Here is a 15,827-nt window from a genome sequence, read left to right as displayed (position 1 = left end):
AATCCTCCTCATGTAGTTGCTTGTTTTAACATAACATGAACCGAAAACCTGGTACCAGTCACGGTTGGTAAAGGCTCGTTTAATGTTCCGACATTAAACAGGAATGATGTACATTTTTTTTTTTAATTTCTTTTCCTTTTCCTTTCCTTTCCTTTCCTTTCCTCTTTTCTTTCTTCCTTTTCTTTTTCCGATACTTTATGGTACGTTTGCTTTTGAATTCGTATAATTAGATGTATGTGAGGTGAATAATAGGATAATAGGATAACAATGAGTAATTCACTAATTAATTTTACGATTTATCTTTGTTAGATCGAATGAAAATTTTCTATAGAAAGTTCCTGCGCGTATATATATATATATATATATATATATATATATATACATATTATATATTTTTATGAAATGAGAATGGAATCGATTATGAATAAAGAATAAAAAGAGATGAGGAAGGATAAGGAGAAGGAAGAAGAAGAAGAAGAAGAAGAAGAAGACGGTCATAGTAGAAGGGAGGAGGCGTAGCTACCGTTCACGTTTTACTTTCCTTTCTCTAAACGAGCGTCACACGACCGCTGCCCTCGATTCGAGAGACAATCGATTGTTGACGAATCTCGGCAGACCTTTTAAAGTCCTAAAAACTTATGGAAACCAAAGGGGAAGGAAAAGGAAAAAAAAAAAGAACAAGAAAAAGAAAAAAAGAAAATAAATAAATCTGAAAAAAAGTGAAGTAATCGAAAGTGAAAGCAACTCGCATTACTTTCTAAAGACGTTTTAGGCGGATAGAAACGCAAATTAGAGTGAAAGGGTGTGAATGGATGTGTTATCATTTGTTATCTTTCTCACGGGGATATTCTTGAAGAATATTGCAATAAGGAATAAAATACAAAGGGATGTTATATCTATAAGAAAAGGAGAAGGAGGAGGAGGAAGAAGAAGAAGAAGAAGAAGAAGGGAAGAGAGAAAAAAGGAAAAAAAAAAAAAATAGTTAATCTTACAACGAGTCCGATTACTTTCTTTTCTTTTCTTTTTTCTTCTTCCTTTTTTTTCTCTTTTTTTTCTTTCTTTTTTTTTGACTGACTCACGAACGTTCGAAATGAATTAAATAAAAACTTTCTAAACACATAGATCACGGATAAATATCTTGTATATCACCTACACGATTTAGTTAATCTATCGATCAAACTCAAATCAACGAAATGGATGCCTCGAGCTATGGAGATCTATTGCCCAATATCGATCCATTTATCTCGAAGGTGTCCATGGTCGGCGTGCCAAGTCATTCATTTAAAAAGTATAGCCTCGTTAAACGAGCTCGCGATTTTCTCTTCTCCTTCCCTTTCTCAATTTTGTACTATGTCTGCTTACGTACGTATGGTATGTAGGTAGGTAGGTAGGTTGATACGTACGATATGTTTTGCACGATTTTATCGAGTTTTACTCGAACGACACGCCATTTTACGAACAAGGGACGCAGGAGGTAAACGGATCTATTGACATATATATATATATATAGACTTTAAATGGAAAATCTAATAGAATTATAGGATAATTTTAATGGGTTATTAGTTAGATCGTTCCATGATCTTTCAATTCATTGCGTTAACTTTTAGTTTTGTTTTTTTTTTTTTTTTTTTTATCGCGTCGTAAAATTATCTATAACCGTGAATAATAATATAGGCGAGAAGTCGACGAGGAGTATCGGAAATGAAATATAAAAAGAAATTACGACGTCTTTAACGAAGTTGTATTTTATCCAGTTAGTTGCATGAATGAAAATTATATATAAGCTCGCTCTCTCTCTCTCTCTCTCTCTCTCTCTCTCTCTTTGTTTCTCTAATATTCAATTTCTTTCTATCTTTTTTTAATTCCCATCTCCCACCTCCCACTCCCAATTTCTTTGTTTCTCTCGTTATCGGTAATAAATCGTTTAAAGGAAAAAAAGAGAGAGTCAAAGAGAGAAAGAGAGACATTATAAATAATTCTTACATTACTATTATTTTACAAAATAAAAGAACGTTTGTCAAGATTACATGGTCAAACGATTCCGATAGAAAGTATAATAACGGGTATAAATTGTATTGAATCGGTGAGGCGTTACTTTTGAACGATCATAATATCTATTTAGTTAAGTATCATCATACTTAACTAAAATACATACATATATACATATATATATATATATATATATATATATATATATATATATATATAAATGTATATGTATGACGATTCCTCTAAATATTCAAAATCCAGGAAAATGTTTCGAACGAATTATTCATTAACAATTCGAACATTGTATGAGATCGAAAGACTATTAATGGTGATGATGATGAGTGGTGGAAGTGAAGAAGGGGAAGAGCACGTCGTAATGATAATTATTTGACACGTTCTGGAAAATGTTTTTTAACGAAATCCTATATTTTTCATTACGATACTCTTGTTGCGGATATCGAATCATTTCGAAAAACATTACATTTAAAAATGATATATTTCGTATTAGTTGTTTTTTGATTTTAATTTAAAGTCGCCTATCATTAGAATTAAATAATAAATAATCCCTAACATCGCACAATGGAAGGTAGTTTTTTTTTCCTTCTTTTTCTTTTTTTTTTGTTTTGAAAAAAACAAATTTTGTATACATTTTTGTATATCTTTAATGGGAATCGTGCAATTGACGTCGTCAAAATATGTAAATGTATTATTAATAACGTAGAAACTGTGAATGAATAAATGGACATTCATTTCAGCGGGATATAAATTTGAAAAACTGGATAAGATATATCAGAATACAAAAGAAAACTGAACGGTATCGGATTGAAATAAGTATAAGAGTAGAATCGGATCGGATTAGGGTGGATAGGATTGCTGAAAATAATAAAGGATTGTTAAAGATCAATTATCGAAGATTGACTGATTGAAGATAACTAAAGATCTCATAAATTTATCAAACAATGTCTTTAAATTTAATATTTAAGTATATGTTAATAAATCATCGGTTAATCTGTGTACCCGAATATATAATTATATTTCAAGGCCATAGGGATTAATAGAATTTACATAATTATTTCTTTTACAAATGCCATACTTTATGGACGCATGCCAAAATGCCATACAAAGAAATCTCTATTATATGAAAATTATTATGCTTAGTTATATATTTAAATAATTATTCTGACGTTAAAAACAAAAATTTTTTATTATTAAAAATCGATCCGATTTTCAAAATTAGGTTGCACCTTCGGATATTTTATATATTCTCCAAAAAAAAAAAAAAAAAAAAAAAAAAAAGAAAAGAAAAGAAAAGCAAAAAAATATTCCAATTCTTTTACTCTAATCGAACCGGAATATTTGTTCACGCTAATCGAACTTTCTATTGGGATCACATGATACTCGAAGAGGTAACATGTAAAATCATATTACCTCTTGGGAAGTTATGCTGTCCTATTAGAAATTTGAAATTTTCGACAGGTATTCGATTTATGTGATTCGTAAGGACTCTCGTTACATATAAATACAATATTCTCGATGACGTTATCGTACAAATTTATTTTTTTAATCGTACATCATTGGACTTGTTTTCGAATTCATCTACAAGATATCTCGTAATCAAATTTATACGTCGTCGTACAAAAGAACGAAGTTATTCTCGATTTTATTATCGAACAAATTTTTCTTTTTTTTTTTTTCTTCTTTTTTTTTCTTTTTTTTTTTGTAATTCGTCGATCATCGAGCACCGAATGATCTGTTTCTTTAGAAAATTTTTTGTTCAGTCGCTCTATCGATAAGCGTTCAAAATACTTTCGAGAGGAATTTTGTGCTTAGAAAAAAAAAAAAAAAAAGGAAAGAAAGAATAGAAAATACAATGTAAAGGAAAAAAAAAATGAATTGAAGCGGAGAGAGAGAGAGTAGGCACGTAAGTAAATTTTATACAGTAAGTTTTAAAAGCCGATTTAACATGTCTAGAAGAATTTGAGGATACGCCGAGAAACATTGGATCTTAATCGCGTTAATCAACTTTTTGATGCGGGCGGGCGTTCGTGCGTACATACATATACATACATATATAGTATTTATATACGTACGTAGATGCGTGCGTGTATAAACGCACGTACTGCGAAAGAAAGAGGTAGAGAGAGAGAGAGAGAGAGAGAGAGAGAAAGAGAAAGAGAAAGATACTATCGCGTATATCCTTGATCGGGGCGGCTCCGGAAATTCCCTCCGAATGATTTTTTTTAAACAGGTTTGACTTGTGGTTGCGCGCATGCGCACTGGCACGCGTTTTGAAGCATGGATACATATTGAGTATGACATAACGCGTTTCTTTCATTTTCATCGAACCGTAATTATCACTAGAATCGTTAACGTCGTGTCCGATTGAGAGGAAAAAAAAAAGAACGAGAACAACAAAAAAAAAAAAGGAAGGAAAAAAAAATAAATAAAAGTTACGTCCACTCTTGTCGAACATTTTAATTGATATTTCTCTTTAATATACCTCTTATTTCTCTTTAATGTAACTCTTTATCTCGCAATTGTTCAATGAACATAGGGAAACTATGCCAGTAATATTTCAAGGAACAAGGAAGTCGAAGTTTGTCGATTATTTCGAAAAGAAAAGAAATTACGATCGTAATTTGACGTTTTTATTTAAAGAGACATACGTAACAATAAACCCTTCGAATTTGTTTTGCAATACCATAGCTACGACGTTCTTTTATTCTCAAGATATATTCTCAAGCTCGATCATTGCAAAATCAAGATTACAGCATCCGAAACTCGATCATCTGTGGACACCTGAATGTCTTGTTCTTTTACAATATAAAATCGTGTATCGAGAAAAAGGAAAGGGTGGGGGAGATGGGACAGAAAAAAAAGAACTCACTCCCGTTAAAGTATTAACACGAAATAAATATATATACATATATGTGTATATATATATATATATGTATGAAAAGGAGATCAATGGAGAAAAGCAAAAAGAAAAATATTGAACCTTGGTATTCCACGCATTTCTGACCTAAATTTGGTTACCGCCCTTCCATTACCTACCTTTCTACCTTGCGTATTGATTAATAACATTTTCTTTTGCTCTTCTTTTCTTTATTCGTACTTTTATTTATCCTGTTTTTAATTCTAATTTATTTTTCACTTTATATATATGTATATATATTTTTATTTATTTGTTTTATTTATTTATTTATTTATTTATTTATTTATTTATTTATTTACTTTCCCATTTACATTTCTATTTCCAATATGTGAACGTCTGAAAGTCAATACAGGAAATATTATCCCTACGTATGCATGTCCGTTTAACACGCTGAAACCGATATCCTTCATGAATGGCAAGACCGAAAGTGATAGTCCCGAAGGCCAGGCCTTCCTCTCTAACTTTCTATGATTAGAAAGAAGAAGAAGAAGAAAAAAAAAAAAGAAAAGAGAAAAAAAGAAGGATAATTAGAGAGGAACACGTTCGATCGGTAAGCGAAATCGGACGAAAGGAAGGAAGGAAGGAAGAAAAGTGGTAAAGAAAGAAAGGATGATCACAATTAAATATAATGATTGTATTATTCGCTCGTTTTCATATTTCCTCTATTATAAAAACAAAAAAAAAAAAAAAAAAACAAAAAAGAAGAAGAAAAAAAAGAAGAAACATCAATTATGGATATATATATATATATATTCATTATCGCGCATTAATTGTTTTTTTTTTTTTTTTTTTTATAAAACTAATGAAATAATGACAGACATATATTATTATATATCGTAAATTTACGATCAAATATATTCAATATAATTATAATTCAGTAACGTATCATGGTAAATATTTCCTGTTCCTAATATAAAATTTCTAAATGATTTATCTTCATTTTGAATTTTAAATTGGCGAGAGTAGAAGAAGAAGAAGAAGAAGAAAATGACGAAGAGAAAGAGAAGAAGGAAGAAGAAGAAGAAGAAGAAGAGGAATAAAAATAAAAAGAAGACAAAAAAAAAAGAAGAAGAAGAGAAAGGAGTCTTTGATGCTGCGAAGAAGGCGATCAAGCGCAAGTTGGTGAAAGAGATCGAGAGAGAGAGATCAAGAGAGATCGAAAGAGAGATCAAGGGAAAAAGAGAGAAAGAGAGAGAGAGGCGTCCCCTGTAAGTAGGACGGATCGGGTCTCGTGATACGATTTTTTCTTCAACAATTACCTACCTCTCTGTTAATAAATCTACACGCGAGCACACGGCTTGTTGTGTCGTAAGAGATTGTAAAAGACGAACCAGAGAATTTCTCCGAGAAAAATACATACATACATACATACATACATATATATATATATATATACATATGTACGTACTTACGCACATATATACATATATACTACTTATTCACCAAATTGTTCGTCTACGTTTTAAATCGTATCAATGGTTGACAATTTGTAAATATATGTTGAAGCTTTTCCCCCACCCTCTCTCTCTCTCTCTCTCTCTCTCTCTCTCTCTCTCTCTCTCTATTTCTATCACGTTAGAATGTGAAATATTATCCATAATCCGGCAAAGGTAACGCGATATTAAATAATTTTTCTTCTACTTATTATTACTTTTTTCCTTCTCTTTTTCTGTGTTTTCTTTTTTTCTGTTTCTGTTTCAATGTCCTTTTCTTTTTTTTTTTTTTTTTCTTTTTTTTTCCCCTCAAACTAGATCAGATTTCATTGTTCCCTTGAGCTGTCATAAATAACATAGAATAGTAGTAGCGGTAAACTCATTAAAGTTTAACGATAAATGAAAGTATCAATGTTGATATTCGTGATCGATCGAAGTCGATTAATTGCGATTACGATATTGGGTTTCCCGTCGACGAACATATGACTAACTAACTAACTAACTAACTAACTAACTAACTAACTAACTAACTGACAATAAGTATAAAAAGTACTTACCTGTGTTCGAGTATGTCTAGCGTGACTTGATGGAAAAGAGAAAAAGAGGAAGAAAAGGAACGAAAAAAAAAAAAAAAGGAATGGAAGGAAGTGAGAAAATAAAAAAGAAAAAAATGATTTTCACTCCGCAAGTCCGATTAAATTTACGTAACGATATGTTACCGAAAATCTTATAACTTAGACGACGTTTGTTAAAAATAAGGTTATTGTCGAGAAATTACAACGGTACGCGACCCTGATCGTACGCTATCGAGAACCATATTCCAACTTGTAGCAAAGGATCAACTTTCGCTTCGTCGCACCTCTGCGCACTCTGCGCAATCTTGCATCTCGATGCACATAACAGAGATATACACGGGATATATTTCGATCGTAATCGAATTTTTCTTTTGTACATTTGATTTTTCATTATTATTGTTATTATTATTATTATTATTATTATCGCGATACCGATACGCGCAAATACATTGTTCGTTCTTAATTGCGTTCGTTATTTTTTTCTTTGTTGTTTTTTCTTCTTATTCATTTATTTATCTTTCTTCTTTCCTCATTTTTTCTTTTTTTATCTTTCAAAATCTCGTTTGATTATTATTATTATTATTATTATTATTATTATTATTATTATTACGATACCGATACGCGCGAATATATTGTTCCTTCTTAATTGCATTCGTTCTTTTCGACGTTTTTTTCTTTGTTTGTCCCTTTTTTTCCTTCTTATTTATTTATTTGTTTATTTATTTATTTATTTATTTATGTGTTTACTTATTTTGTTCGTTTTTCTTTCTTCTGTTATCATTGAAAATCTCATAAACGACAGCATTTTCTTAACATTTATAAGTACGTACATTCAATGATTGAATGATCGTCCAACGTCGTCGTTTCTTATTCGCGAAAAGATAAAATTGTCGAAGTAAAAGTCTTCGATACTTTTAAGAAGATATCGATCTTTAATAATATGTAATTATGCGTTAATTGTAATTAATGTCGATTATGTTTAACGACGATCGGCCAATGGTAATTCATCGATAATCAATTTCCCATAAACGTATGCAGAAAGTGAGAGGACATAAGATCCTCGTAATAGCGTACGTATATACGTAAGTACTTATGGCGTTACTTTCACAACGAGAGCAAGGTCTCGTTTTCTACACTTCGATTCGCCGTAATCTTTATCTTTCCGTCGGTATGGCGTGTTCAACGTTTGTGTTCGTCATTTCTATCGTAACAGAACGGCTTACGACTGGTATTTCATGCGTTGTTATTCCTCTTTTCTCTTTCTCTCTCTCTCTCTCTCTCTCTCTCTCTCTTTCTCTTTCTTTCTTTCAGCGCGTCGATGATACAATATTGAGATGTAACGATAAATAACAATTTGTAATCGAGAGAATAATAGATACAATATGAGTACTTGCTTTTTATTCTTAAGTAGATAAAGGATATGCAAGGAGTTACAGAAAAAAAGAGAAAAAAAAAAAAAAAGAAAGATGAAGAAAAAGTATTTACGTTTTCTCTAAACGCAATAGATAAATTCGGACATATGAACAGACCTATGAACATTATTAATTTATCATCGTATTTATAATTGAACATGCAACGCCATCTTGTATTTGTTCGATGAGATGATCAACAATTATGAGATGAGAAATCCACTCGGATCAATGATCCCTACATTATAGTACTTGCTGTAGAAGCTGAAGAAGATCCAGAAGAAGTTCATCCAGAAGAAGTTTATCCAGAAGAAGTTGATCCAGAAGAAGTTGATCCAGAAGAAGTTGATCCGGAAGAAGTTGATCCAGAAGAAGTTGATCCAGAAGAAGTTGATCCAGAAGAAGTTGATGCCGGAGAAGTTGATGCAATCGTACTCATTGTCATCCCTGAACTCGACGTAGTCGAGGATGATACACCACCGGTCGAAGTGGATGTACCTGGCATCGTCATAATTGTCGGCGCCGATGTAGAAACGCCATTTTCCATCGTCTGTGCGGACGTACCGGTGGTCACAAGCAATACTAATTCGGGACATAATTTCAAACATAACGAGTTCCAAATGAAATTCCAACTGTTGAGATCAACGCAATTTATTTGACAATATAAACGCCGTGTCGGTTCGATTATCTTGAAAATATCGATCGTAGATTCGACGTTCTGAAAATGACAAATGAACGAATCAAAAATGAAAAAGAAAAAGGAAAAAAAAAAATATATATATATATATGTGTGTGTGTAAAATATATAAAAAATATATAAAATAAAATATACAAAATATATAAAAAAGAATTAATATTTTTTCAATGGCAAATAGAAGGGGAACGAGAGATTAGAACGACGAAGTTAATTTTAAAAGAAGTTTTACCTGAAAACGAACTGCACCGAGAAGAAGAAGAAAAATGAAGACTGTTCTGTTGAATCGGAACATTGCTTTTGAGAAATGACGAATGATTTCTCGTTTGGCCGTACAATTATAACACGTACGGTGGGCCCGACCACCTTTATTTATAGGAAAAACTGAAATCGTTAATGTTTGCATATTTTTTTTTTCTTCTTCTTCTTTTTCTTTTTCTTCTTCATTTTTGTTCTTCTTCTTTCTTTTTTCTATGAGATAAGACGAAACGTTTCGTGATATTGTCGTCGGGTAATTGTTTTCAGCGATAGCGTATGGCTTTTAGGTTAAAGGTATTTCTTTGACGAAGAAGGACTTACGTGCGACGACGGTATTACTAAGATATCAAAGAACTCGTCGTCATTCCTCTACGTATACGTACGTTTGTTTTGTCGTTGCGTAAGTAATTGAAAACAAAAAAAAAGAAAAAAAAAATGAAAAAGAAGGACAAAAAAATAAACAAAAAAATAAAAAAAAATAAAAAAGTAAAGAGAAGAAGGAAAAAAGCTTAACCGACGAAGTTGACAAGATGAAAGAACGCAAACGTGTCTTTTGACTGAGAAGATTAGAAGGGATTGTCACGACGATAACGAGTCACCTCGGGGATTAACATATGAATGGATCTTCTAATCGGAAGAGATTACTTTCGATTTTGCATTGGCATATGGACAACCTGAATTTGTATAGCTCGATTTGTATGCACGTCTATACGAGTTGATTCCAATCGTTTCGTTCATATAAACGTTTAATATTCTCCTATAATAACGACTGATCGATAAATGTTTCATTTAGAAAAAGAAAAAGGGAAATAGAAGAAAGAGAACAAAAAATATATATATAGAACTTTTTTCTTTCAGTAATATCTATCGATCAAACAATACAGTATATTTTAATTGTGAATATTTACAATTTATGTTGCATTGTATAAAAGAGAGAAAGAAAGAGTGCATTTTATAAAAATCCATTCTACGAAAGTGCATCTCTGGGAAAAAAAATGTAGCCTCCAGGAAAAAGAGATATACGTCGCGTGATCTTTGCTATCTCTTTTGAAAATAAGTCCGACGGGTCGATAACAATAAAAACCGACAAAGGGAGCTCTAGAGCATTCCTTTTTTTTTTTCTTTCTTTTTCTTTTTTTTTATTTTCTTCTGCTTTTTTTCTTTTTTTCTTTCTCGTTCATCTCCTTCCAGTCGTTCCCTTTTTCTCTCCTGTCATTATCGATCCTCATTCTACGTTGCACTTTTTCCTTCTCTCGTTTTTTCACCACGAACTTTTTCAACGTTTCATAATAGTCAGACTATTTGCCTTAACGTTAACATTTATAAAAATGTTCTTTAGAAAATTTATTTTCTCGCTTTAGTTCTCCTTTTTAAAAATTACGAATTAATACAAATATAAACAGCGAATAGATAATATTGGCAGGATATATATATATATATATATATATATATATATATATATATGATTGTATGATTAAAATAAAAGGAAATTTTACAAGGTTCGGCCAAAAGTTTCACATGATTTTAAAAATCGATTACTCTTTTATGCGAACTTCTTATATTATTAATCTTTCCATTTCTTTTTTCGCCTTTTATTATAAAAATGTTCTACGCTTGTAATTTTACTATCTAAAAAGAAAAGAAGTTAGCTGGAAAAGTCTGGAAAAAGTGTAATTGATTTTTAAAATCGCTTAAAAAGTTTTGGATTATATAGAAATATTTGGTCCAACCTATATAAATATTTACTAAGGAGAATAAATGAGGTAGACTAAGTTCGTGCTTACCGTCGATAGGTTAGAAACCTTATTTATCCTTCTTCGATATTGCGCGCTCTATCGAACATAATAGATAATTCGAGATTTTATTCCGTAATAATCCGTCGATAATGAAGTTCTCTTCGTCGATAAAAGTTTTTCCTAGGTGTCGCTTCGATGCCATCAACGATTCTTAACATATATTTTCAAAAAATTTTAAATACTTTTATGAAATATAATTATCGTCGATGTATATCGATAAAAAATAAAAGTAATAATATTCGACGAATCGATTATATTTAATCTATATAACAATTCAAATGAAACGTAACGATCTAAGCGACGATATATTTTCAACCTGGTATAAAATTAATAATAATTATAACGTACAAAATTTGCGTCACGACATAAGAGACTAAATTTGATTGGCCGAATTATCATATTATTCACACGTATTTCATTTGGACCAATAACGAGGACTCTTATAACGCGATTTACCGTTTCGGAATCAATATTTCCTAAGAGAATGTATATATGTACGTGTTTACGTACATTCGACATCAGTAGTCGTCGATGAATACTTACGATGAGGACGAAGGGAAAGACGCGAGACGTACGAACGTTAGATAATCGTTTCGAGTCGTGTTTGGTTAAAGGGGAAAGGACAAAAAGGAATAAAAGATGAAAGGAAGGAAAGAAGGATGAAAAAGAGAAAAGAAAAGAAAAGAAAGAGATGAACGGAGAGATAAATAGAGATAAAGAGATAGAGAGAGGAGAGAGAGAGAGAGAGAGAGGTGAAGAAAGAGAAAAAGGAAAAAAGAAGAGGAAAAGGAGGAGGAGGAGGAGGAAGATGTAAAAGAAGAAGAAGAACAAGAATCAAGAGGAAGAGGAGAAAGAAGAAGAAGAAGAAGAAGAAGAAGAGGAGAGAGAGAGAGAGAGGAAGAGGAAAAAAGAAAAGCGAGAGGGGTAAGTACGAAGGAGTTTTTCTTTGAACAGAATTCTGCCAGTAGTCGGCTCCTTGACGTTCTCCAGGGGGGGGGGAGGGAGGGAGGGAGGGTAGGGAGGAGAGTTTTCAACCTTGCGCGTAAGAGTAGAGACTGATAGTGGCAAGGGGTGCATATCGGAGAGAAGATGAGAATAGAGGGATGGAAGCAATGGGTAGAGAGAGAGAAAGAGAGAAAGAGAGAGAGTGGGTGACCACGATGAAGAGCGAGCATCAAGGTGGGAGGAAAGGAGGGAGGGAGGACGGGAAGGATCGAGAGAGAGAGAAAGAGAAAGAGAGTTGCCCAAGGGAGTAGTAGTAGTAGTAGTAGGAAGAGGTGGAGGAGGAAGAGAAGGATGAGGTGGAGGAAGCGGAGGATGAGATGGAGGAGGAGGAGGAGGAGGAGGAGGAGGAGGAGGAGGATGGGAAGCGAAGGAGAGCAACGGTGGTTATGGGCCGAAGTACAAAAGAGAAAGGAGAAGGTAGCGGCAGAGAATGGGATGGGACAACGAGAAATGGAGGAAGCAAGAGGTCGATGGGGAAAGAGAGACAAGCAGGGAGTAAAAGAGAGAGAAAGAAGGTGAGAGAGAGAGAGAGAGAGAGAGGGTAGAGAAAGAGAAGGGTTGGGAAAAAGGGGGAGAAAAAAATACGAAGAAAAGGAAACGAGAAGAAGATAGACTGCGGAGAAGAGAAGAGAGAAGGGACGAGCAGACAGTATATGTATATATATATATATATATATATATATATGTTTGTATATAGATATGTATGTACATTTATATATATATATGTACGTACATATATATATATATATATATATATATATATATATATATATATACGTATGTATGTAGGAGGTGTAGAGAGTTCGGAAGCGAGAGAGATGAAGGAAGAAGGGAGAGGGGACAATTCTCCAGCGAGGTATATATAAGCGAGTGAGAAAGCGAGAGAAACTGTAAAAGGGGGATGAGATCTGTGGGTTGGGGGAGGTAAAGCAACCTCGAAACAGAGAGAGAGAGAGAGAGAGAGAAACAGAGGTAGGGAGAGAGAAAGAGAGGGAGCGAGAGAGATATAGACGGAGAGAAAGAGAGATGAATAGATAGGAAGAGATAGAGAGAGATAGAGAGAACAAGAAAGAAAGAGAGATGAAAAGAAAGATAGAGAGTGGGAGAGACGTAAGAGAGAATCGGAGAAACAGAGAGGGAACGAACGTCGAGACGTCATAGTGATGAGGTTAGAGTGGGACAAAGGTAAAAGCGGGAAGAGAGGGTAACGAAGAAAGAGGATGGTGATAAGGAGGAGCGGTGGGAGCGAGAAGATACACGGATAGGAGATACGAAAGAGGCAGAGCGAAAGAGTAGGAAGGAGGAGGAGGAGGAGGAGGAGGAGGAGGAGAAGGATGAAAAGGAAATGGGAAAGTGCGAGAGGGAGATGCTTGCTCGCGAAGGAGATAAAAAGAGAATGTAGTGGAGCGCTGAGAGGAGTGGCGGGAAGAGGAATGAAGAGGAGAGGAGAGGAAAGAGAAGAGAATGGCTCGGTGAGGAGATCGAGGGAGGTGGGGGTGTAGTAAACGAGAGAGATGAAAATTTCGGGTGGGAAAAGGATCGAAATACGAAGTATATATATATATATATATATACATATACATAACATATACACGAATATATAAAGTATATATATATTATATATATATAATATATATATATATATTAGAGAGTGTGAGAGAAACCGTGAGACGATGATAGCGAAGAGTAGAGTGGGAGTGAGCGAACGAGCGAACGAGTGAGAGAGACAGAGAAAGAAAGAGAAAGAGAGACAGATAGATAAATAGAGAAAGAGAAAGAGATAGATAGATAGATAGATAGATATATATATATAGAGAGAGAGAGAGAGAGAGAGAGCGAGAGAGAGGAAAGCAAGCAGAGTCGACTCGGATATGAGGGTGTCGCGCAAGCCGGTCACGCTGAGGTTTCCATGGCAACGACAGGCGATAAATCAACCCGCAACATCCCCAAGTACCGCCAGATAAAACCGCATACACATATGGCCCTACGTACGTACATACGTACGTACGTACGTATTTACGTATGTAGGTATGTACGTATCTACGTATGTTGGTATGTATCTACATATGTATGTATGTATATTTGTATGTACCTACGTATGTATAACACCTATGTATATATACGCGTTCGTCGACGCCGGCACCGCGTCGCTGGCGACGCCGCCGTGCAAGATACCGACTGCTAACACTCCGCGCCCAAAAACTTTTCCCTTCGGCCGATTTATGCCGTTGGTTGGTTGGTTGGTTGGTTGGTTACTCGCACCGACAACGAATTTCTTTCTTTCTTTATCTTTTTCTTTCTCTCTCTCCCTCTTTTTCTATCTTTTTCTTTCTCTTTTTCTCTTGTTCGTTCATGTTCGTTCATGTTCGTTCATGTTCGTTCATATTCGTTCATGTTCGTCCATGTTCGTTCCTGTTCTCTCTCTCTCTCTCTCTCTCTCTCTCTCTTTATTTCTCTCTCTCTCTTTCTTTCTTTCTTTCTTTCATTCTTTCATTTTTTTCTTTTTTTCTCCCTTTCTTTTCTCTCTCTCTCTCTCTCTCTCTCTCTCTCTCTTTTTCTCGTTCCGTATCACGTCGTACATATGTATATACATACATACGTACATATACACAATGTGCATACGAATATGCGCGCGTATATAGATATATTTATATACGTAATATATATGTAGATAGAATGTGTATATAGGTCTATACACTACCGATGCGGAATATAACAGAGAATAGAGGGATATGCATCGATGGCGGTAGTCTCTATCCTATCCATGAAGGACATGCGTCGAATCTTAAATTATCTCATTTATGTTTATCACGAAAATAGTAATCGAAGAGAATGAACGTATTTTTCTTTTTTTTTTTTTTTTTTTTTTTTGTTTAAGGTACAATCGATCATCAAAGCTAATTCTATTTCTATTACGACGCACGCGAGAAAGAAAGGGAGAGAGAGAGAGAGAGAGAAAATAAATTCTGTTGTCGAGTGTGATACGAGAAAGGAAAGAGAAATAAAAAAGGGAAAGAAAGGGGAAAAAAAAGAAAAGAAAAAAGAGAAAAAGAGAAAAAAAAAGAACGCTAACGGGAAACGTCCAGCAGTATTATTACGAAATCTCTAGGGATTTTTTTTACTTCTTTTTCCTTTTTCTTTTTTTTTTTCTTTTTTCTTTTTTTATTTTCTTTTTTTTTTCGACGAACTTCCAACGGACAGGTCAATTTTGTTTTCGAAATGGACGGATCCTTGTCATGTATTCACACATTTTAAGGGGTTGATAGAGAGGAGATGAAGCGGGCAAAAGGTCGACAAGGAGAAAAAGGGGGTAGGAGGACGACGACAATCTTAAATATCTTAAATGAGAACTGGAGTCAAGTCAGGAATATCACCTGAAAGTTCCTTTGATTTTCTTTGTAATGAAATGCTATTTTCTTACTCCTTGTTTTCTTTTTTTTTTTTTTTTCTTTTTAACTAATTCAATTGTTCATTTCTCTCTCTCTCTCTCTCTCTCTCTCTCTCTCTCTCTCTCTTTTTTTCTCTTACTTTCTTTTCTCTACGAGAATATTTATAATACAAAGTATATCCCATACGAATGCATCTCTTAAAGAGAACTTTAACGATGCATAATCGAGAAATATCGTCGTAATGTTACATCGTATCTAATGTTAAATATCACGTGTAACAATGTCTAACACTTAGGAAAAATATTTTATTATAGCATGGCGGATTGACGATGGGCCAGTTGAAT

The 15,827-nt window shown here is 33.7% G+C and overlaps 1 protein-coding gene across 1 annotated transcript; it reads right to left on the bottom strand.

Moving 5' to 3' along the window:
* Window positions 1-8,405: 8,405 nt before the first annotated feature.
* LOC124430059 (integumentary mucin C.1-like) lies at window positions 8,406-9,602 on the bottom strand. Its single transcript, XM_046976092.1, has 2 exons — window positions 9,268-9,602; window positions 8,406-9,059 (listed from the first exon to the last, which is right to left on the bottom strand). The coding sequence occupies exons 1-2, from the start codon at window positions 9,439-9,441 to the stop codon at window positions 8,643-8,645; spliced, it is 591 nt and encodes a 196-aa protein (XP_046832048.1). The 5' UTR covers window positions 9,442-9,602; the 3' UTR covers window positions 8,406-8,642.
* Window positions 9,603-15,827: the final 6,225 nt, after the last annotated feature.

This window comes from Vespa crabro, chromosome 17, assembly GCF_910589235.1.
Source record: "Vespa crabro chromosome 17, iyVesCrab1.2, whole genome shotgun sequence".
Taxonomy (NCBI): domain Eukaryota; kingdom Metazoa; phylum Arthropoda; class Insecta; order Hymenoptera; family Vespidae; genus Vespa; species Vespa crabro.
This window is presented reverse-complemented; position numbering and strand designations above follow the sequence as displayed.

What these genes read in the sequence shown, in the direction of transcription:
- LOC124430059 (XM_046976092.1), bottom strand. Translation starts at nt 9,441, where the DNA reads ATGCAAACATTAACGATTTCAGTTTTTCCTATAAATAAAGGTGGTCGG. An exon ending in TCGGTGCAGTTCGTTTTCAG is followed by an intron (nt 9,060 to 9,267) that starts GTAAAACTTCTT and finishes TGTCATTTTCAG; the next exon opens with AACGTCGAATCTACGATCGA.